Source organism: Dromiciops gliroides, chromosome 5 (genome assembly GCF_019393635.1).
Source record: "Dromiciops gliroides isolate mDroGli1 chromosome 5, mDroGli1.pri, whole genome shotgun sequence".
Classification (NCBI taxonomy): domain Eukaryota; kingdom Metazoa; phylum Chordata; class Mammalia; order Microbiotheria; family Microbiotheriidae; genus Dromiciops; species Dromiciops gliroides.
The window spans coordinates 217311034-217335211 of NC_057865.1; the positions used below are offsets into that span (position 1 = coordinate 217311034).

General features: G+C 40.2%; 1 protein-coding gene across 3 annotated transcripts in view; it reads left to right on the forward strand.

Annotated features, from left to right (window-relative positions):
• Window positions 1-24178, forward strand: part of DIP2B (disco interacting protein 2 homolog B) — a 195816-nt gene that overhangs the window by 141901 nt on the left and 29737 nt on the right. For all 3 annotated transcript variants that reach the window (XM_043965902.1, XM_043965903.1, XM_043965904.1), the window contains 8 exons: window positions 7466-7580; window positions 11081-11282; window positions 14539-14648; window positions 14749-14829; window positions 15583-15706; window positions 17060-17181; window positions 18589-18700; window positions 21319-21428. In XM_043965902.1, coding sequence (XP_043821837.1) covers window positions 7466-7580; window positions 11081-11282; window positions 14539-14648; window positions 14749-14829; window positions 15583-15706; window positions 17060-17181; window positions 18589-18700; window positions 21319-21428 — 976 coding nt within the window. The remainder of the gene's footprint in view (window positions 1-7465; window positions 7581-11080; window positions 11283-14538; window positions 14649-14748; window positions 14830-15582; window positions 15707-17059; window positions 17182-18588; window positions 18701-21318; window positions 21429-24178) is intronic.

The following is a 24178-nucleotide window of genomic DNA, read 5'->3' on the forward strand; positions in this document are numbered from 1 at the left end:
ACTTGGGCCGCTGAGTTAGACTGTGGAGAGAGGCTTATGCCAAAGAGATTGCAAGGGAAAAGCTATTGCAGTAGCCAGTGTGACGAGTAAAATCTAATGTTGGTCACCTTATTCCTGTCCCAAGTGCAGGGAAAGTTAGCTAGGGTTACTTACAAATTAGAAGCTTTAGCACCAGTTCGGGGGCAGTAAGCATTTATTAAAGCATACCAAGTGTTAGTAAAAAGAGAACACTTGGCTCAGAAAGTTAAGAACAGGCCCACCTAGCCTAGAGTTCCAGCCTCACCTGGTTCTTCCACCAGTCCTCCTGCACCAGCCTGTTTGAGAACTGAACTAACTCTGGAAGCTCCTCCTGTGTCCTGAGAAGAGGCGGTCCTTACACACTGCTTCAAGCTCATTGGCTAGCATCACCCAAATCCATTGGTTCACTAGACTTGAGGGTGGTCCCCTGTTGAGGTCTGAGAATACACCCTCTTGAGAGTCAGGCAGGTGTGGTTTCAGTCAAGTCAACTTTAAGTGAGTCAATCAGCAGAGTCAGTCGATCCAATCAATCCAATCAATCCCCTTGAGCTGGGGCCTTTGGGCGTTGGCCAAACCCATTATTTTCCCACATCAGGTAAACTGAAAGGAGTAAGAAATTACAAATACGCATTGGGTTCATAGTTTTTATTGTCATTTCATGTTGAGCATGGAATATTTGTACAGATAAGTCAGAAAACTCTTAACTCTTCTTTAGCTTAGAATATTATGAAAGATTGAACTTCTTTATAAAGTCCTTTCATGTGCTCTAACACATGTGCATTCACCTGTGTCATGAAACTAGACATTACCTTTACCTTCTAAACACTTTAAAATGTCTAATAAATTTCTCTATTTGCAAGAATCTATTATTTTGTTCCTAACAATATTATCTCAACACAGTGGTTGATCTGGTGTAATTAATGTACTTAATTCAGTTTCTATTGAAAAAGTCAATCAGGGGGCAGCTAGGTAGCGCAGTGGATAAAGCACCAGCCTTGGAGTCAGGAAGACTGAAGTTCAAATTAGATCTCAGACACTTAGTAGCCATGTGACCTTGGACAAATCACTTAACTGTGATTGCTCCACCCCCCCAAAAAAAGAAAGTCAATCAGATATCTATCTCTTTTCCTTTGCACAAACTACTTTTTCAGGTATTTCCAACCTTTTTCATGACATACATTTATGGTTCAAAGATACATTGTAGTCTTTGTAATCTCTCATGAGCATTTAGAATAGTCAGTGAAATAAAATAAGCCCCTAAGATGTATTCTTGTTCTCCAGATGTGATTCCCTGAGTAAATTGTGGCAGCTAAGCTGTTAGACTCATGCAGTGTAAGCATAAGTTGTGAATTTTCTCAAAACCATAAAAGTATTGGGGTTTTTTTTGTTTGTTTGTTTGTTTGTTTTTTGTAGTTTTGTGAGGCAATGAGGGTTAAGTGACTTGCCCAGGGTCACACAGCTAGTAAGTGTTAAGTAAGTGTCTGAGGCCAGATTTGAACTCAGGTACTCCTGAATCCAGGGCCAGTGCTTTATACACCGCGCCACCTAGCTGCCCCAAAGTATTTGTTTAATAGACATGGTTCTTAGAACTTTGACTGTTAGCTTACTGGTTAGTTTGTTAGTTAGATTGCTAGATTGTTCGGGTTTTTGGTTTAAGTATTATTCCTGATTTTAATTGTAATATCATAATATCTAGTTTTTCCCCCATGCGTGTTCTTGAGGAAATCATTGCCACTTACATAACCTTTTTTTTAAAAAAAACTTCTTTTTTAACTCTCTGAAGCAATTCATTTTGACACATTTATTAAGCACCTTTGTGTGCAAGATGCTATGCTAAGGAGCCATGTCGGAAATCTAGGAAGATGTGTTAGGGGAAAGGAAAGATTCACACTTTAAAATTTAGTGCTTTAAAAAAATTGGAGGAGGAAAAGAACACTTTCAGGAAAGGTTTCTTAGAGGAAATAGCACCTAAGATTAGCTTTGAGATGCTAGCTAGTATTACTGAAGAAAATGAAGGACTCTGAAAGGCAGGGATGAGGATAGAATATCCAAGCCTTCTATAAATGTACAGAAGGTAGCATGTTGGATTTAGGAAACATTAGTCCAGTTTAGCTGGAACATAGAGTAATGGGAAATAAGACTGGAAAAGTGAGAGGTAGGAGCTATATTGTAGAGAGCTTCAAATATTGGATTAAGAAAGTTATATTTTGGGGGCAGCTAGGTGGCACAGTGGATAAAGCACCGGCCCTGGATTCAGGAGTACCTGAGTTCAAATCCGGCCTCAGACACTTGACACTTACTAGCTGGGCAAGTCACTTAACCCCATTGCCCTGCCCCCCCCCAAAAAAAAAGTTATATTTTTAAGCACCAGTCCTGGATTCAGGAGGACCTGAGTTCAAATCTGGCCTCAGACACTTGACACTTACTAGCTGGGCAAGTCACTTAACCCTCATTGCCCCCACTGCAAAAATTAATTAACTAATTAATTGATTTTGAAAAAAGAGAGAAACATATTTTTGTTTTGCTTCTCTGCACCGGTATAACCTTTACCAAATTGCTTGCCTTCTCAATGAAGGGAGAGAAGAGGGAGGGCAGGAGAGAACTTGAACTCAATATTGTAAAAAGAAGAACATTGGGGCAGCTAGGTGGCGCAGTGGATAGAGCACCGGCCCTGGAGTCAGGAGGACCTGAGTTCAAATCCAGCCTCAGACACTTGACACTTACTAGCTGTGTGACCCTAGGCAAGTCACTTAGCCCCAATTGCTCCCCCCCACACACACACACACAGAAGAAGGTTAAAACCTTTTTACATGTAATTGGAAAAAATATTAACATTTAATAAAAAACACCTTACATTTCATCCTATAGGTAGTGGATTTTCGAGGAGGGGAGAGACAGTCATACCTGTCTGTGCCTTAGGGAGATGATTTTGGCAGCAGTGTAAAGGATGAATTGAGAAGGGGGAGAGAGTGAAGGTAGAGAGACTAGTTCAGAAGCTATTTCAGTAGTCTGATGGTGCCAGTATGAATGGAGAAGGAGGGGGTCAAATGCAGGAAATACTTGATAGTAACATCTATAGCACTTGGCAATTGATCCGATGTAGAGAATTTGGGAGGGAAGAGTTAAAGATGACTTTTAGCTTTCAAATGTGGGTATAGTCAACAGAAATAAGGAATTTGGAAAAGGGAGCATGTGTAGGAGAAAAGATTAAGTTTTAATCATGTTACAGTTGAGATATTTGGGGAATTTTTCATGGGAAAGAGTTGGGTCAGATTTGGAAGTCAGTCTGCATATTGTTTTTTATGACTCTGTGGACTCTACTGTTCTTAGGGTTTTCTTGGCAAAGATACTGGGGTGTTTTGCCATTTTCTCCTCCAGTGGATTAAGGAAAATAGAGGCTAAGTGACTTGCCCAGGGTCACACAGCCAGTAAGTGCCTGAGGCCAGATTTGAACTCAGGTCTTCCTGACTCTCAGTGTTCTATCTAATGAATCACCTAGCTGCCTTCTTCAGTCTGCATATAGGTGACAGTTGAACTCATGAGAATAGAAGAGATCCCCAAGAGGTAAGGTTCAGGACCTAAGATAGAGTTTTGAAAGATATATACACTTGGAAGATAGGAAGAGGAAGATGAATAAGCCCAGGGAAAGAAAGTTCAGAGGATGAAGGTGTGACCAACAGTATCAAATGCTGCCAAAAGATCGATTTATTGTGACATGATAGGCACTTTTGACCATCCCTTTCTTCTTTGTTTTGTTTTTGTTTTTTGTTTTTTTGCAGGGCAATGAGGGTTAAGTGACTTGCCCAGGGTCACACAGCTAGCAAGTGTCAAGTGTTTGAGGCCGGATTTGAACTCAAGTCCTCCTGAATTCAGGGCCAGTGCTTTATCCACTGTGCCACCTAGCTGCCCTCACCCCTTTCTTTTTGATGCTCTTCTCTACTATATTACATTACAGTCAACTCTTCCTCCCTCCCAGGATGCTTCTTTCCACCATCCAAATATGGAGCTTTCTAGTCTCTCACTTTAGTGCAATTCAGCAAGCATTTATTAAGTACCTACTATGTTTCAAGTATTGTACTAGGGACTAGGGATGCAAAGAAAAAAATGAAAGTGAGAGGCAGCAGCGGATAGTGTACCAGAGTGCTGACCTTGATTCAGATGCAACTCCCTGTGTTCCCTTGAGCAATGTACTGTCCTTTATCTTTCCAAGGGGGTAGGTGGAGTAGCTGGCCTCCAAGATGCCTTTCAACTCTAAATCTGTGATCCTATGATCCTGTTGTCCTGTGAAACAGGCCCTGTCCTCAAAAAATTCACATTTTTTTGAGAGGAAACAACATATACATACATAAAAGCTGAAGTACAAGTTGTAACAAGTAATTTCTGGAATTCAGTGTGGAGCCATAAGGCAGCAGATTGTCATTCCTTGTAACAGTGGTAATGGTGATTTGAAGATTAGTCCCTGAGTGAGAAATGAAGGGCCAAGAAGTAGTGTAAAAACATGGTGGTAGGTGGTAAGTTCTTGGCCCTACCTAATAGTCCTGTCAGTGGTTGGTGAGATCCTGGGGTCTGGCTGATTACCGAAGGGAGAAGCACATTTTTTTTTTTTGGCAGAGCAGTGGGGATTAAGTGACTTGCCCAGCGTCACACAGCTAGTAAGTGTCAAGTGTCTAAGGCCGAATTTGAACTCAGGTCCTCCTGAATCCAGGGCTGCCCTCAAGAAGCACATTTGATGTACAGTTATCCCTTCTACATCTTGGTAAGAGGCAAGGTGCCCCCCAAGATCTGGAAAATCCACGTAACATTTTTTGGCCCTCCTTTCATACCAGAGGAGAAATTGGAATTGTTATAGTATTAGAAGATAAAATATGTTGATATTATACAATACTATACATTTATTTTATTCATTTTTCTGTGTCATCTGTGGCTTCCACAAAACTCCCAGAAAATTCTCATTTAATTTTTTATGCTGACCTGCAACATAGCAAAATTGTGATGGGGAAAGTTACAATAGAGATAACTGCTTATTCTTCAATCCTCAAACAGCTTTGCTCCAGGGCTCACCACTCCAGTGTTAAGTAGATTATTGGGCAGAGACAGATTATGAGGGGCCTTTGTAGGAATACTTTCTCCACTACTGTGCCTTCGGTTGGGCAACTAGGTGGTAAAGTGAATACAATGTCAGGCCTGGAGTCAAAAGACTACTTTTCGTTGTTCAAATTTGACCTCAGACACTTATTAGCTTTGTGACCCTGGGCAAGTCACTTAACCCTGTTTGCCTCAATTCTTCATAGGTAAAATGAGATGGAGAAGGAAATGGCAAACCAGTCCAGTATCTTTGCCAAGAAAGCCTCAAATGGGGTCACAAAGAGTTGAACACAGCTGAACAACAATATGCCTTTCATTATCACCTTTATGCAGATGAATCCTAAATCTGTATCTCTAAAATCCTGACCTCTCTCGCTGGAAATTGTTAGAAAGTATCTTAACTGAACAACTCTGAGTGCAGATTGAAGCACACTTTTTTAAACTTTCTTGATTTTTCTTGTTTTGTCTGTGTGTGTATTTTCTTCAGCAGTATGGTTAATATGGAAATACATTTTGCTGGACTTCACTTGTATAATTGTTATATCGTTTGCCCTTTCAAGGAGTGAGTAGGAGCAGAAGGGAGGGAGAGAATTTGAAACTCAGAATTTTTAAGAATGAAGGTTAAAAATTTTTTACATGTAATTGAGAGATATTTAATGAAATAAATAAAATAATTCTTGTTGGCAAAAGAAGGCATCTTAGATATGACCTGGTCTAACTACTTTTTTTCTATAAAGATCTTCGATCTCATCCCACATATCCAGCTGCCTGCTTGATATCCCAGCCTGGATTTCCAGCTCTCACTTCACATTCAGTGTGTTGAAAGCTCCCCCCTCCACCCCAATTTCTCTCTTTCTTTTGATGGCACCACCATTAGTCATAAATCTGGAGCTGGAAGAAAACTTGGAAAAGACATCTAGTCCAATCTGTGACTCTAGTGCTTCTTCTCATCTAACCTGTTGCCAAGTCATATCAATTCTCACTACACAATTCCTCTCTAATCTACCCCCTTCTTTTCACTTCCACTGCTTATCTCCTGATTCTTGCTCTTGACTCAATTGCCTGTATCAGAACAAAAGTAATCTGCTGACTGGCTGTCTTGCCTTTATAGCTCTTCCCTCTCTGGTGTATCCTTCGCTTCACTACTATAGTGGTCATTCTAATGTACAGACCTGGCCACGTTGCTTCCATGGCCTGTTAAGTAGAGGTTTTTAACTGTTTTTGTGGTCATGGACTTCCTTTGCCATACTGGTGAAACATGTCAACCCCTTCTCAGAATAAAAGTTTTAAATAACTGAAGGAAATGCTAAATTTCAGTTAGAGGTAATAGAAAATAAAGATGTAATTATTTCCCTTCCAAGTTCAGAGACCCCTGAAAACTATCCACAGACCCCTTGGTTAAGAACCTCTGGTATAGGGGCAACTAGGTGGCTCAGTGAATAAAGCACCAGCCCTGGATTCAGGAGGACCTGAGTTCAAATCCAGCCTCAGAAACGTGACAGTATTTACTGTATGACAGTATGACCCTGGGCAAGTCACTTAACCCTCATTGCCCCACACAAAAAACAACAAAAAAAAGAACCTCTGGTATAAAATAAACTTTTTACCCTAGGATTTATGGCTTTCTATAATCTGGTGCCAGCCTGCCTTTTCTAAGCTACTGCTTTGCTATACTTTACATTCCAGGCCTAGACTCAGCCTCCATACTTCCTGCACACTTTGTCTCCCATTCACAGGATGAACAAGAGACCCTCACATTTCTGAAATCTTTCAAGGTCCAACTGCATTCATTGCTTTTCCCTCTCTGAAGCCTTCTCCGATCTCCTCATTTATAAATGATTGCCTTTTCAAATATTTTATACTACACTCTTTGGCCCTCTCCTGTGAACATATATTCTTAATAGTATGCTAATTATGATTATTTGTGTTTCTTTTATGAACTCTGTTATATTGTAATTTTCTCAAGGACTGTTCTGTGCCTTCTTTGCATCCTCAGATCCTGGTGTGTAATGAATGGCACTTCATATTAGTCTTTGTTGCACTGATGTCCCCTTTCTCTATAATAGCAACAGCCCACGTTTCCACATCCTTTTGTTATATGTGCTCTGTCACAGAATTTTTATTTATTATCTCAAGTGAGTCCCGTGACAGCTGTCTGAATTAGCAAGTATAAGTACTAGTCTTATTTTACAAAGCAGAAAACTGAGATTCCACCACTTGCTCAACTAGCAAGTGACCTAACTGGATCTCAGGCTGGGCTTCTATGGCTCTTAATGCAGTGCTCTTTCAGGGCCCTGTGCTTCCTTATTTCATTTCAGTTGGGGTTGCATGTGTCATTGTCTTTATGATCCCTCCCTCTCAGGATCGCTGTGTTCTCTGTATCCGTGTTTTACGATGAGCGCATTGTGGTGGTGGCAGAGCAGCGGCCTGATGCTTCTGAGGAAGATAGCTTCCAGTGGATGAGCCGAGTACTGCAGGTAAACCAGCCTTTCAGATTTGGGGAGCTAGGACCAGTCAGTTTTATCGCTAGAGAGAAAAGGGGGTGTTAGCTTTCTTCTCACCTGCAACTTGGGACCCCAGCCTTGTTCTTTACTGCCATAACCCACACATATTTGGGTACCGCTGGCAAAGAGTAGAGGGCTAGTGAGTACCACTCCTGTCCAAAGTGAGTCACCAAGACCCTCCGCTTGGCTTCCACCTAGTAATTGCACCATTTCATCTTTCTTTACTTGTTTTTTTACCCATAAAACTGGTGATCATCATGTGGTTGCCTGTCTTCAACTTTCAGTTTTGAACCAGCCAGTGACTATTTATTGAACAACAAGGTGTCTAGATCTGTGCTAGAGCTTGGGTGGATTCAAGGAAAGAATGGTTCCAGCCCTTAAGGAGCAAAAAAATTAGTCTGGTTGTATGAAATAGAAAGTAGCACTAGACAGTCTAAACATGGGGTCAAATGCACAGTCAGACATCAGAGTTGCCCGAGAACACTTCATAGAGGAGGCACTATTGAAGCTGTGCCTTAAAGGATCAGTAGGATTCGGACACAGTAAGAGAATAGTTATATTGTATCTGACATAGAATGAAAAATGTATCACGTAGTAAAAACTTGATGAAAACTTGCATTGATTTCCTTGCCTTCCCCATTCTCCAGAGCAGCTTGGCTATAAACGTTGGCTTCCTTATAATTTATTATACAATGCTTTCAGTGATCTATGTCAAGCCTGTGCCTCTCCTCTACCTCATTCTTCTAAGTCTTGAAAGAGGATTTGTTTTGATAGAAACTTTATTTAGCATTAAGAAAAAAACACATTTGAAAAAGAATCTCACTTGGAGAAACAAAAATATATCTTTTTTGCCTAAAGTTAAGAAGCAATTATAGAACTTCAGATGGAAGGGAGTTCAAAGATCATCTTGTCCAACCCATTACCTTATCAAATCTCCTTTTTATAACATCATGAGGGGGCAGCTAGGTAGTACAGTGGATAAAGTACTGGCCCTGGATTCAGGAGGACCTGAGTTCAAATCCAGCCTCAGATACTTGACACTTACTAGCTGTGTGACCCTGGGCAAGTCACAACCCTCACTGCCCTGCAAAAATAAATAAATTATAACATCATGAACAAGTGGTCATCTAGTCTTCATTAGAAAACCCACTCTACAGTTTTCAACCCATCCTTCCTGAGACAGCCAGTTCCACTTTTGGATAGCTCCAGTTATTAGGAAGTTCTTCATACATCCATTCTCTCCAACTCCCATTCCCATCAAGCTGAACCATTGAATGTACTATGAATGAAAGTTTGGGGATGGTAATTACATCATCTTTTTTTTTTTTTTTTACTTGAGTCATGTGGATGAGGGTCATTGTTTTCCCAGTTCCAGGAACATTGTACCTGTTGTAGAGTAGGTACTAGACAGCAGAACCCGGGCTAACGATTAGAGTAAGTAGACATGAGGTCATCACACTAAAAGAGTATAATGAGCAGCATTTTAAAAAATTAATTATTCTCTCTGCCTATTGATTTATGAATTCATCTTACCTAACTACGTTGCATTTGCTTTGTGTTCTTTCTGTACATACCTATATGTGTACACATTGTCTCTCCTGATTGGGTATAAACTCCCTAGAGATTTGCCATTCTTTTGTCTTTTTATCCCCAGCACCTAGGATGGCGCCTGGAGCATAGTAGGTCCTTTAGAATGCTTATTGATTGATTTGTAAATGCACAGTTTTTACAGAAGAATATTCCCTTATCTGTATCACTAATTCAGATATTTATATTTTATAGCAAGACAAGTTGCATGTCTTATAGGGAGGGCTCACAGTACCCCAATGGATAGTAACATACAAGTAGATCTAATTTGCAGACTTTGCTTAGGGCACACAAATGACTTGGCTCTGCCATATCTCATGTGCTCTTATATTTCAGAGCTCTTGAATCATAGTAATGGCTTGAGTTGGAATGAGTAAGGGATAACACTTCTTTTGTAATACCTCATAAATTGTTAGGCAAAGGGAATCATTCAGTTCAGTCAACATTAAGTACCTACTATGTGCAAGGCACTGGGCATTCATAGACCAAAACCCACCAACCCACCCAGTCCCAGGGAACATGATTCTGTATGGAAGAAGATAAATAAGTACAAGGTGATGTGAAGAGTGGAGAGAGAGCTGTCACAGCTGGAAAAATCAGGGAAATTTTCACAGACAACATGGCACATGAACAGAGCTATAGTAGCAACTATAGGGAGAGAATTATTAGTTATCAGTCAAGTACTCATGTAATAAGCACCAAAATCAGCATCTTCCAAGGAAAGATCACTAAAAGGTGACTTAATGCCAGAAATTGCACTTCCAATTAAAAGATCCCTAGGGGCGGCTAGGTGGCGCAGTGGATAAAGCACCAGCCCTGGAGTCAGGAGTACCTGAGTTCAAATTCGGCCTCAGACACTTAACACTAGCTGTGTGACCCTGGGCAAGTCACTTAACCCCAATTGCCTCACTAAAAAAAAACAAAAAACAAAAGATCCCAGACATTCATAATATAGGTTTATTGGCATTCTGTAGACTCTGAAATACCAGAGCCTAAGAGATTTATCAATCCCTTTCCCTCTGTACAGCATGTGTTTCTGAGTAAGACTTAGAAATAAATATGCATTTTAAAAAGCCTGTTCCTCTGTTTTCTTATTATTTTAATAAACAACACTTATTAAGAATGAGAAAATAAGGGGCAGCTAGGTGGCGCAGTAGATAGAGCACTGGCCCTGGAGTCAGGAGTACCTGAGTTCAAATCCGGCCTCAGACACTTAACACTTACTAGCTGTGTGACCCTGGGCAAGTCACTTAACCTCAATTGCCTCACTAAAAAAAAAAAAAGAATGAGAAAATAACAATAACCCTATAAGATAGCTCTTGCTTCTACTTGCTAACCTGTTCTCTTTTAAGGCCATATCTCCTCATCCTTAAACTTAATGTATGCAATTGCTACAGCAAAAACATTTTGCTTCCATTTAGCCATGCTGGGGAATGATAGTCTTCCTCAGCTTGCCAAATGAAAGACCAAAAGTTTTTGGCTCATTCACAAGCTCATAGGAGCTTATTTAGCAAATTGACAACCATCTGTAGACTGCTTTTCCATCATTTTTCACTTCTTATCTCTACCACAGATTGAAAAGGAGTAAGGGACTTTGGGGTATATAAGTCACTTGTGTCTTGGTTTGTATGAAGTTGCTGCTATCCACCCAACCTTGATTCCTTCCCTTCCTCCCCACCCCAAATACTCATTTACAAGAGCTTAATGGACGAAGTGCCATCTCCTTTCTGTTCATGACCATGTTAATTTCCTGATGCTAGACCAAAAATCAAATAGGGAAAAAGGAAGAGGTCCAGGGCAGTAAGGATGATAAAATATATTAGGAGGATCTGATCTTAAAAATAATCAAGTTAATTAATTAACAATTTTTCTTTGCGTTTGTCTAGGCAATTGACAGTATTCATCAAGTGGGAGTATACTGTCTTGCTCTAGTTCCAGCCAATACTTTGCCAAAAACTCCACTTGGAGGAATCCATATATCTCAGACAAAACAGCACTTTCTGGAGGGGTCTCTGCATCCTTGTAATATTCTTATGTGCCCACATACATGTGTCACCAACTTGCCAAAACCCCGGCAGAAACAACCAGGTAATGTGTGGACTCCAAGGGCCTAAATTGTAACATAGAAGGGAAAAGATGATTCAAGCTTCTTTCAGCTGCCATAATTTAGATTCTCTTCATTTCACTTTGTTTAGGGTGACAAGATTTATGCAAAAGGCATAGCACAAAGGGTAACATAGCACTGACACAAGCTCCTTTCTTTCAGTTTGCCTGTGATATGGCTCCTTGTACATCACTGTTGTATCTGAGAGCAGAACTAGAGTTGGTGCAGTGACCAGAATTCTACATCTAGAACTAAAGGGAAACAAACCCCAAGCAGGACAGTCTTAAAGGTGAAGGACTGGCTGCTGGGAAAACTTTCTCCCGGAATTATTGTTCACCCCTTTCCTTATTCAGGGACCTGCTTTTGAACCAATTACGAGTCTGGGGGGTTTAACCCCTAACAGAAATTCTCTATATTTAAACACAGGTTGAACTCAAATCACTATAAGGCTTTAGGAAGAATTTCCAAATCAAGAAATCCAAGAATACTTAATTTAAGTTTATTTTTAAGACAAAGCTAGATTAAGGAATAAGGGAAGTCCTGGTTCCTCGAGCCTGGCATTCTGATGTAGTAATCATTAGAATTTAGATTAGAACGTACAAAGGATCATAGATCTAGAGCTGGAAGGAACTTTAAAGGTCATCTCAAATCTAGACCACATCTGGTTGACCTTTTTGGGGTCACGGACCCCTTCTCAGAATAATGGGTTTGGTTTGGTTTGGTTTGGTTTGGTTTGGTTTAATTCACAATAGAAGGAAATGCTGTTTCAACTTAGAGATTAATCCCATCCAAGTTCACAGGCTCCTTAAATCTGTCCATGGACCCCAGGTTAACTCTCCCTAGTCCAAACTAATCCTTTCATTTTGTAGATGAGGAAACAGAGACTCATCAAAGTTCAGTGACTGTAAGTGGCAGAGCTGGGATTCAGATTCAGGTCATGAGATTCCACATTTATACTGTACTATATTGCCTCCAGTTTTATTAATAATTTATTTTCATTGAGAAGTTAAGTATTTTTTATTTGCTGCTAATAGCATGAAAGACTCCCATATTGTACATATGTGAGAAATAGTCACATGTTAGAGCAAAGAGGATCTTGAAAACATGATCTAGATTAATCTCTTCATTTACTGATGAGGAAACTGATGAAAAAAGCTGGAATAACTCACTTAGGTTCTCAAAGCTGAAATCAAATCCTCAGTCACAAGCCCAGTGCTCTTGTCACCACACAATACTTTGTCCCAGCCCAGATGTGTGTTTTTCAAATAAAAATATTTCAAGAATATACTCTAACCCCTTTTCAGTGGCAGCTTCTTGAATTTGTAGGCAGATGGCAGTATTTAATTATGATAAAAATTATAAAAATATTTGGCTAAAAAGTGATTGCAAAGTACAGCAGTAAATTACTGAAAGCTCTACTACTCAATCTTTCTGGGAAATTGTGGCAGATTTATCTGTTAAGATGTTTATATAAAGTGGATTTTTCTCTGTTGTAATATAAATAATAATTATCCATTGAATGAAGATTTTTATCCCAGTTAGATGAGTACTTGTGTTTTTAATCATCAACATTTACTGAATACCCATTGTGTACCTAGCTAAGAGGTATATGATATTTACTAGCCACTAGGGTTGGCATTTATGAAGACAAGATAAATGAGCCTGCATCCTGCTGATCGAAGGATTCATGGATCAAAATGAATACATATACATAATGCCACTCACATTTGAAAATAATGACAAAAGTTTACAAAGTACTATATTAGGTAGGTACACACAGTTTATACACCAAATTCCATTACATTGAAGTTGAGACTGTAAATACCTTTTAGATGAAGGATTCTGTTTAGGGAAGCTATCACCATACTCTCCTGGTTGCTCAAAGTAACAATAATTTGAGTCTTGTATTAAATCTGCATCATTCCCTTCTTAATTCCCTGTTTATGTGCCATTCAAACTACTTAATCCTGGGGCAGCTAGGTGGCACAGTGGATAAAGCACCGGCCCTGGATTCAGGAGGACCTGAGTTCAAATCCAGCCTCAGACACTTGACACTTACTAGCTGTGTGACCCTGGGCAAGTCACTTAACCTCCATTGCCCCACAAAACAAACAAACAAACAAAAAAAACCAAAACAAACTACTTAATCCTAAAATTGTGTCACAGGATCTCAGAGCACAAAATGGATGAATAGATAAGTAGAAATGAATTAGTTTGTAAACTATGCCAGGGGCAGTAAGAGACAATGATGATGGTGTAGCACAAGTCTCAGTGTGTGGTAGTGAAGATGAACATAGTGATGCAGCTGTCAGAGGTGGGTATGGACATGGAGAAATGGAGATGATGCTATGGCCAGGTTCTCATTTGGCAGGAACAGATGGATGGAGGAGTTGTGCAGAGCTGGTGAGAATAATATGGCATAAATACAGTACTGGTGGTAGCAGTTACTGATTCTGATGTCACCTCCCAAGAAATGTATGATGAATATATATGTGTGCAAATGTACACTGAGGTGCATGTTTAATTTATCTAGAAGTCAACAATGCTCCCTTTGTACTTGCGCAGTTCAGATTTCTCCTAGTCAGTTTTATGTCCAAGAAGGCTGACAGTTCCCCTTGGAGTCAGGGGAAACCTAGGTTTGAAAAGCAAAGCAGCACTGGCCCTGGAGTCAGGAGGACCTGAGTTCAAATCTGGCATCAAATACTTACCACTTACTAGCTGTGTGACCTTAGGCAAGTCACTTAACCCCAATTGCCTCACCAAAAAGAAAAGAAAAGAAAAGCAACTCTTGACCCTTGCTGTGCAATCACAGGCAAGTTACTTACTAAGCCCCTCTGATGCTCATCTTTCTTCCCTGTAAAATGAGGGTAATAATGCCAGTGATTCCCTATCCCCAGGATTGTTTGGAAGATCAAATGAGACGAAGTACTTGGTAAACTTTACAGTGCTATTTAAATACCCATTGTTATTCCTCCTTTGGGGGGGGGGCAAAGAGGGTTAAGTGACTTGCCCAAGGTCACACAGGTAGTAAGTGTCAAGTGTCTGAGGCCGTGTTCTTCCTCCTAAAAGTGTCTCTCGCCAGATCTGCATCTCTAGGTTATGATCCTTATAATTTTGTTCTCTGATTGATGCAAATTAAATTAGTGCTTGATAGGAACCAGTTATAGTTCAGTTTGGACATGCTTTCAGAGAAGTACAGTTTGAAGTTCATTTCCAGCGTGACTCTGTCTTTGCTTACAGTTGTAGGTCCTGCCTCTGTGCTGGTCGGGAACCTGGTTGCTGGAAAAAGAATCGCACAAGCTGCAGGGAGAGACCTCGGACAAATTGAAGAGAACGATTTGGTGAGAAAGGTGAGTACTCTCGACGCTGCTCTGCAGTAGGAAGGCTTGGGGTAGAAGTGCGCTTAGCAGACACACGTTGATCACCTTGTTCTCTCTTTTTTGCTTGCAGCACCAATTCCTGGCAGAGGTGCTGCAGTGGAGAGCCCAAGCCACTCCTGACCACACACTCTTCCTCCTACTGAATGCCAAGGTGCCAGGAATGAAACCGTTCTATTGAATACTGTGCTATATTATTCTGGCTGCCTCTGAGAGAGCGCTCATCTTTTTTAGTAAAGTGTCTTCTGTTCAAATTCTAAACCAGATATCTGCTTTTTTTTCTTATAACAAATAAAGATGATTTTCCAGAATTATTGGAGGATTAAATTGTTATTTTGCCAGTATAATTTATTCTACTATCCTTAGAATACAAATAATTCTCATGGTCTTTAATGGAAGGATGTGGTAGCACAGAGAATCCAAACCTTTTTTATTTAGGAGTTTGGCTTGCATTGTATATAGACTTAATCATACCTTTTTAATTATGTTTGACTTAAGTTAACATGAAATTAATTTGCATCTCTTAAACTTAGAACTAAAAGAGTAAAGAAAAGGAACACAAAACTATGTGCTGGATGGCAAAGAGAAATTGAACTGGGACTCAAAATTTGATAGAGATGATCTGGATAGGCATAATATAGACCTGGCTTAAGAATTGACTGTTGGGGGCAGCTAGGTGGCGCAGTGGATAAAGCACCGGCCCTGGATTCAGGAGTACCTGAGTTCAAATCCGGCCTCAGACACTTACTAGCTGTGTGACCCTGGGCAAGTCACTTAACCCCCATTGCCCTGCAAAAATTAAAAAAAAAAAAAAAAGAATTGACTGTTGTTTTTTCTGCTTTCAAATTTGCTTTCATTTTGCTTCTCGGCTTAACTTCCATTCCATTGACTATGTTTCTTCTTAAAGGGAACCACTGTGTGTACAGCCAGCTGCCTTCAGCTTCACAAGAGAGCAGAGAGAATCGCAGGGATTCTTTATGATAAGGGACACCTAAATGCAGGGGACAACGTAGTGCTTCTCTATCCACCTGGTAAGATTTTGGACAAGTCATGATTCTTTAATCCCAAACTTCAGTTGTTTGTCACTTAACCTCAGAATCACTGAAGGGACTACATGTCTCTAAGTTCAGGAATAGTGAGTATTTCATCTGCTATTTCTAACTCGCTAATCTCTAAAAACACCATTACTCAAAAGTGTTGTGGAAATGATATTGTTTGAAAGAATGGTGTGATTGAACTGTAAATTGCTTCCATTATTGCTGTGTTTTCTATTCTTGGGTGGTTTTTATCCCTATTATTCTAGAAACCACCTCTTCATGGTAAAAATAGAATCAGAATTATTTCATTACAGTTTGAGATACACAGTGACAAAATTACTATTTGAAATATTTAGATTGTTCTGTTATTCTTTACATGGTGCTTTTTTCCTGTCTCTTGCCCTGTTTCTGTCCCTAACACTTGTTACCCCACTCCTTTTATTCTCCTTTCTTCATTTTATAAAGTGCTAGAGTAAGAGGAGACCCTTAAAAACCATATAGCAAGTCCCACTCAGTTTTAGGGTCCCCTCTACAGATATCATCCATCTAGCCCTTATTTGAGCAGTTCCAGGAAACATTAGCTCACTAGGAAAGCAGCCCGTTCTGTCTTGGATTGCCTATAATTATAAACCAAAATCTATCTTCTTATAACCAATTTTGGGTCCTTCCAAGTAATTGACCTTTATTCTGCCTCCTGAAAGTATACAGAGTAAGTCTAATGACCCTTCTTCAGGAGAGCCCTTCAAATGTTGGAATACAACACAAGTCCCACTCACATCTTCCCTTTCACCAACTCAGTATCTCCTGTTTGCTCCAAGGGCCTAATTTCCACATTTCATTATCTTCCTTTCCCTTTTTCTCTGTCCCTCTTAACGTGTAGTAGCCAGTCCTGGATGCTACCCTAATGCTATCTGACCCAGAGTGAGGCCTACAGGACTCTCATCTCTGCTGATCTAAACGTTTCAGTTTAAACACTTAAGTCTTTTCCACATGAACTGCTGTTAAATCATGACTCTCCCACCTTGTATTGGTGCAATTACTTTTGTTGAACCTAAGTACAGGATGTTACATTATTTCCATCAAATTTTATCATTGAGCTTTTTTTGAACCTCAATTTCCCCCCCCCCCATAAAATGTATTCATGAACTCTCTTGGACTCTCTCTTTCACTTTCTTCGATCTTTTCACCTCTTTGTAAACTTTGTTAACATCACCAGTGAAATGTTATCTGAATTACCCATTTGGCATATGGTTTGATGAACAGTGTATAAATTATCTGTTGTTGAGTTCTGATACTTGGCATGTGAAATGACCTTATGTGACATTGTCCCCTCCTGTTGCCTTGCAGGCATTGAGTTAATTGCTGCGTTCTATGGCTGTTTATATGCTGGGTGCATTCCTGTGACAGTTCGACCTCCTCATGCTCAGAACCTCACTGCCACCCTACCCACTGTCCGCATGATTGTTGATGTAAGCGCTAAGTGTAACCAAGCTAGTTGTTCTGTTTTGATCACCATCCCATTTAGGTTCAGACAGTTGATGATTCTCAGGGGTTTTCCACATCGGTTTTTACTTTGAAATGGCCAGAGTTCATTTAAGAGTTTCATGAAAACTCACTTTAATTTTTGCTAGGTCTCTTCACCTTAACCTTGCCTCTCAACTTTGATATAACGCCTGAAGATAGAGGAGTGCTATATTGTAATGATGACTAGTGAATTAGAGAGTTTAAGTGTTTGTGTGCCTGTTGAAGGGCATGTGTAGTTTTTATTACTTAGAAACCCATGAAACTTAACTTACTCTTTTCCACATAACCTCTTCATTCCTTCCTATCCTGACTCATTCTTGATTTCGTTACTTTGGAATGTGACCTGGCATGACATTAAAAGAGGCCCAAGAAAGTTGCCCCAGTATATAAGTAGAGCAGTCTGTTCCTGTGGTATTAACAAAATTGTTTTTTAATCAAAGGGCCCTGGTAACATAAATTGCTACAGAATCTGCAGTACCCAAGTGTCACAAGATCCAAGTTAAATAAGTTAGGTTGCATTGAATCCTGTTGTACTTTAGAGCACAGGGAAGTTTCCTGGTCATTCATTTATTGAGTTTTAGTTTCAAATGTATATGTTTTTCTGAGAATGGCTTATGTCCGTGGGGTCAAAGAGCATTCAGTGTAGATGTTCTTCAACCCTAAGAGGTGAAGTCTGCAAAAACTTCACCACGGTCTGGATAGTGGGGTTTAGAGATCAGAAAATGAAACGTCTGCTTTTCAAATGTATCAGGCAGTATATAGTATGGTAAAAAGAACACAAGACTCGAAGTCACAACCCACCTTCAAGTACTTAACCTCTCTCATCCCTGTCTGTAAAATGATGCACTAATACCTGTAGTAGATACCTCACAGGATTGTTGTGGGAATCTAATAAGGAAAACATAAGTATTTTGTAAACCTTAAAGTACTTAAAAAACAGAAGTTATTATTGTTGTTATTACATCAGTATGTGGAAGAAAACTAAGAAATAAATTTTGTTCCAAGTCTATAAATGGACAACAAATTCCTTTCATATGCTTCAGGAAGAAAAAAAATGTAAGGAAGATAGAACATTTTTTCATACTTGTTTCATAGACTGGACATCAGAAGGCCTAGATTCAAGTTCCAGCTCTTTAGTAACTTGCTTTGTTATCATAGGCAAGTCACATGATTTCTCGGGGCCTCAATTTGTAAAATGAGAAATGAGAAATCTTGCCTAGACACCTGAGGTCCCCTTGAACTTCTAGGATAAAAATGAATAGACTCCTGTGTACTTACCTAGGTGGTAATATATTTGATGTCACTCCTGCTTATGTTTTTTTTTTTCTTCTTTTCTCACTCCTGTTTACTAGGTCAGTAAAGCAGCCTGCATTCTCACAACTCAGACTCTGATGAGGTTGCTAAAGTCCAGAGAGGCAGCAGCAGCTGTAGATGTGAAAACATGGCCAACCATCATTGACACAGGTGAAAGAGTCATCATGACTTGAAACCTCCAAGCACAGCTCTTAGGTCCTTTCTTCCAGTGTTGTTAAGGGAGTAGTATTTCCATTCACCCATGCTACTTAAGAAACCCTAGAGGATTATGCTAGATGATGTATATACTTACTTACGTAGTACTTGTATTACAGCACATTTCATCGATATACATACAAAACTAAATATTCATTAGATAAATTAACCTGCTCTTAATTGCATTGCAAAAAAGCTCAAATCCAAAGAATGCTGAATATCAAGTTATAAAAATGATTTAAAATGAAAAAAGTTATGTGAACACATGTTATTACTCACCAATATCACTGACCAGTGGTTGTTGTATTCACTCTGGGCAGGATGATATTCAAGGTGACTATCAAGTATTAAGAAGAACTCACCATTGCCTTTTGATGTGGTATAACAGAAAAATCACTTGATTAGGAGTTGAAAGATCTGGTTTACTGAACACAAAACCTTGGATGAATCATTTAACTTCCCTTGACCTCAGTTCCCTTGTCTTTAAAATGGCAATGATAGAGGGGCAGCTAGGTGGCGCAGTGGATAAAGCACCAGCCCTGGATTCAGGAGGACCTGAGTTCAAATCTGACCTCAGACACTTGACACTTACTCTGTGACCCTGGGCAAGTCACTTAACCCTCATTCCCCACCCTACCCCCCCAAAATGCAATAATAAAAATTGCTCCAGTAACACCAATAAAAATAAACTCCAGCTTGCTCTTACTCCAGGGGTACTAATTGTTAGCATAAAATAAGATGTGTCAGTATTCTGTCGTTTATAGACCATGTTCAAATGTCAGGTGGCAGTCATGTTATTAATTTTTTTTGTCCAGACCTGTGATTTCATTAGTGTTTCATTCATTTCACTCCCTGGTGAGGAAACTTAAGTTGCAATTGTTCTACAGCATACAGTCTATTTTTTTTTAGTGAGGCAATTGGGGTTAAGTGACTTACCCAGGGGTCACACAGCTAGTAAGTGTTAAGTGTCTGAGGTCAGATTTGAACTCAGGTCCTCCCGACTCCAGAGCCGGTGCTCTATCCACTGCGCCACCTAGCTGCCCCACACAGCATACAGTCTTAGAGAGTCTTGGAGGCCCTGAAGGTTGAGTGGTTTGCCCTGGGTCTTCAGCCTTCATATGTCGTACACAACACTCAAACTCTGATGTTCCTCATTCTAAGACTGGCTCTTTCTGCTATATCACATTGCCTCTCTATGATTATTCCCACCATTATTGTTTTCATGAATAGATTGCAACATAGAACAAATATATAGATGTTCCTTAAGACTGTGTAGTACAAACGCACAAGTACAATATATGCATCTTTATATTGATACATTTTTAACACTGAGTCCCCACGACATATGCTTTGGTATGTCATGCTATGAGACCAATGCTACAAACTGATCTATGGTTGATGAGGTTAGTCTGAGAGATTTCTAGGAAATAGCATGATGGGCATGCTCTGTGCAGAAAGTTGCTTTGGAAGGCTATAGGTTAAGGAAGTCTTTGACTATTCAGGAGATTGGGTCCTTAGGGTAGGGTGGTCTAGGACCAAGGATAATGTGCCCCAAACCTGGAGCTCAGTTTCACTGCCTTAAAATCCTTAAGCTCATGTTTAAATTTAGTCTTCATCCAGGAAACAGAAAGAACCATTTCAAGACTTCTGAGGGCCAAGGTGTTGTCTTTTGCGAATGGGAAGAAAGGGGGAAAAATGGTGTCCAGCTTCCTGTCTGGTTCGTTGGAAACTTGATTGCATGAGCCTAAAGTGTTTTTAAACCATTTTATCAGTTCATGATAATTGTAATGTGCCATGGATATCACTTTGGACCTATAAATAACCAGCTTTCTGAGTAATCCAAGTCAACACCCAAAAAGTTCCAGATTTCTCTTTTTAAAGAAATTCCATCAAATATACATAGAATTGCTTGTATCTCTTTAACCAAGTGTTATTCTCATCACAAAACACCTCCACACAAAACAAAATGGACTTATGATTGATTAGTTAAGTGAAGAAGCCCAAACTTACTTATTTGGGCACAGGAGCTAAACTTTGCTAGAACTCACTAAGAAACTACTTGAAATCAGCTGACCAATTATGAAACATTTATTAAGCACCTACCACCTTCCATGCTCTGTGCTAAATGTGAGAGGAACAAAGGCAAATAAGAAATAATTCCTATCGTCAAGGAGTTTTCATTCTTACAGGGGAAGCAACTTTGTACACAAATATGAACATTTAAAAAATGCATACAAGGAGCAGCTAGGTGGCGCAGTGGATAGAGCACTGGCCCTGGAGTCAGGAGTACCTGAGTTCAAATCCAGCCTCAGACACTTAACACTTACTAGCTGTCTGACCTTGGGCAAGTCACTTAACCCCAATTGCCTCACTAAAAAAAAAAAATGCATACAAGATCATTTAGAGGGGCAGGGATTCACTCGGTAAGGAAACCAAGCATTCTGGTGAGCAGAGGTGAGGAGGGATTACCTTGCAGGCATAGAGGATAACCTGTACAAAGGTAAAGAAGGGAAAAAAGGGCAGAAATGTTCATGGTCTAACATTCCTGACCTGTGTGGGTTATTTCTTTGCAGATGATTTGCCCAGGAAACGGTTACCTCAGCTGTATAAACCTCCTACCCCAGAGATGCTGGCATACCTCGATTTTAGTGTTTCCACAACTGGCATGCTAACAGGAGTGAAGGTAGAGTGATGGGTCGTGTTCAGCTGTTTGTGGGGTGGCAACAACCAAAAAGAAATTGTTCTATTTGGGCACAGAGGGCAGAGCTAGAAGCAAGAGTAAAAGTTGTAGAGAGGCTAATTTAGCCTTGATAGCCAACAAAGTTACTACTAAGTAGAACTGTCCCTCACTGAAATAGACTGCCTCAGGAGGGGGCGGAGTCCCCTCATTGAAGGTCTTCAAGCAGAAGCTGGATTACCACTTGTCAAGTACTTAATAGGAGAGGTTTCTTTTGGGACTAGATGGCTGCTGAGGTGCCTTCCAACTCTAAAGTTCTGTGGTTGTGTGAAATTTCATTTATAAAGTCCCTGCTCTGCCTTTCCTCCATTTCCAATCTTGACCCTGTAGCAAAGCAGTTCAATTTTACATTGTTGCTCCCTTGGCCTATTGCCAAATTGCAGTAGGATTCCCAACACCATCTACTTTGTTAAATATATTAGCTGGGTTTACTACAAATTTATGTTAATCTCATCAGTCCCTCAATACTACAAGGCCATCCTTTTTTTTTCCCCTGACTGACTTCTTGATCTCCCACAGCTCTTACATTTTTAACCTCTTACATTTCATTCCCCTTCCCTTCCTTCTTAGCAGAGGACTTTGCATTATGCTTAGATCACATACTATGAGCCCTCTCTTTTTCACAACTCTCTATCTCCCAATCCCTTGTCACCATCCTTTATTCTCTCCTTAGCTTCAGTCTCTGAATGAGAGGTGACTTCTTACTTGGGCAACTCTTCTGCTTATACCTTTGATTCCATTACCCATTTCCTCTTTTGGCAGACAAATTATCTTCTCAGTCATCCCTTCTCTTTAATCTTTGATCTCTCCCCCTATCCACTTGCTCCTTCCCTGCAAGATATTCAGATCTCATCTATCCTTAAAAAGTTTTTAGTAGAATCTCCAATTCTCTCAAGCAGTTAGCTTTCTTCTGTCCCTTTCAAAGCCAAACCCCTTGAAAAAGACTGCTCTACATTCATTGCCTCTACTTCTGCTCTCAACCCCATGCAGTCTGGTTTGCAACCTCATCATTCAATGGAAACTTCTCTCACCCAAGGTTTGAATGATCTTTTAATTGCCAGATCCAAAGGCCTTTCATTCCTCACCCTTCTTGATCTCTTTGCAGCATCTGATGCTGTTAACCACCCTCTTCTCTCTGGGTTCCTGTGATACTGCCTTCTCTTAGTTCTTCCATCTAGCTGACCGTTTCTTCTTTGTCTCATTATCCATGTCCCGTACCCTGACTGAGGCTCTACCTTGGACCTCCTTTTTTCTCTCTGTACACATATTCTCGGTAATATCAGCTTCCAGGGATTAAGTTGTTATCTATCAAGAGATGACTCCCAGTTCATGTAGCCATCCCTAGTCTTTCTCCTGGTCTCCAGTCTTGTGTCACCAAGTGCCTATTGGACATTTTAAACTGGATGTCCCAAATGCATCTCAAACTCATCACGTTTAAAGTGGTTCATAATATTTTACCCTCAAACCTACTCCACTTTTCATTTCCTTCATTTTTATTGAGAGCACCACCATCCTTCCTAGTTGTCAGAAAGGCTTGCAACCCAAAGTCTTCTTCAGGTCCTCACTCTCACTCACTCTTGTTAATCTCCTGTCCTCACAACACCTTTCTCTTCTCTTTCTTTCTCTTTATTCACATCACAGCCACTCTTGTTTGGGCCTTATCCCCTCATCTAGACTATTGCAGAAGCCTCCTACTAGTCTCCCTTCTCCCCATTTTCTCTCCCCTCCAGTCATTCCTCTACACAGCTACCAGGGTGGTATTCTTAAAGCACAGTTCTTATTCTGTCCCTCACCTGTTTACAACACTCTCTTACATGCAGGATAAAATACAGACTTCTCTGTATGGCATTCAAAACCTTTTACACGCTGGCTTTGTTGTATATTCCTTCCCAGGCTGCCCATTACTGTCATCACGAGCTCTCCATTCTGGCCAAATGGGCCTATTGGCTATTTCTTATAAACAGCCTCTACCTCCTGTCTCTCTGCCTCTGCACAGGCTGTCCCCTAGGCCTAGGATGCCCTTTCTCTCTATCTCTGCCCCTTAAAACCCTCTTTTTTCAAAATTCAGTTCAGGTACAATTTCTTACATCATTATCTTTCCTGACCTCCTCAACTATTAGTGCTCCCGCAAATATGACTTTGTATTTCCTTTGTGAGGACTCTGTACTTTCTTGTTATGTGTTTGTGTTGTTTCTCCTAACAGAATGTAAGTTCCTTGAGAGCAAGGACTCTCTTGTTATCTTTGTGTTTCCAGATCTTAGCATTGTGTGCAGTGTACAGCAGGTATTTAATAAATGCCTGTTTATTGATTAATTGATTGCCGAGGGCCTTCCCTTTATTGTAAAAGGACTGAGTGACCCATTCTTTCAAAGCCAGGGAGTGGAGAAGATTTATTATTCCCAGTGGTGATATTTATCATAATTATTATTCCCCCTATAGTAATCCATGTCGACCTGAGTTGCCTCTTTTCATAACCTAGCATAGTAGCTAATGGTGTGAATGTCAGTTAACTGACATTACAGTTGATGGGAAGCCATCCACTGAAGTCCTGCCTCATCAGCGTGGAGGTGACCTTAGGTTCTGAAAGGCTTTGTCAGCGTGATGTAAGCTTTGAGATGTGCTGCCACGCTCCAAAGGCTTGGGATATAGGCCTGGTGTCACTGTATTAGAGAACCAGCCTAACTAGGTTTAGGTAG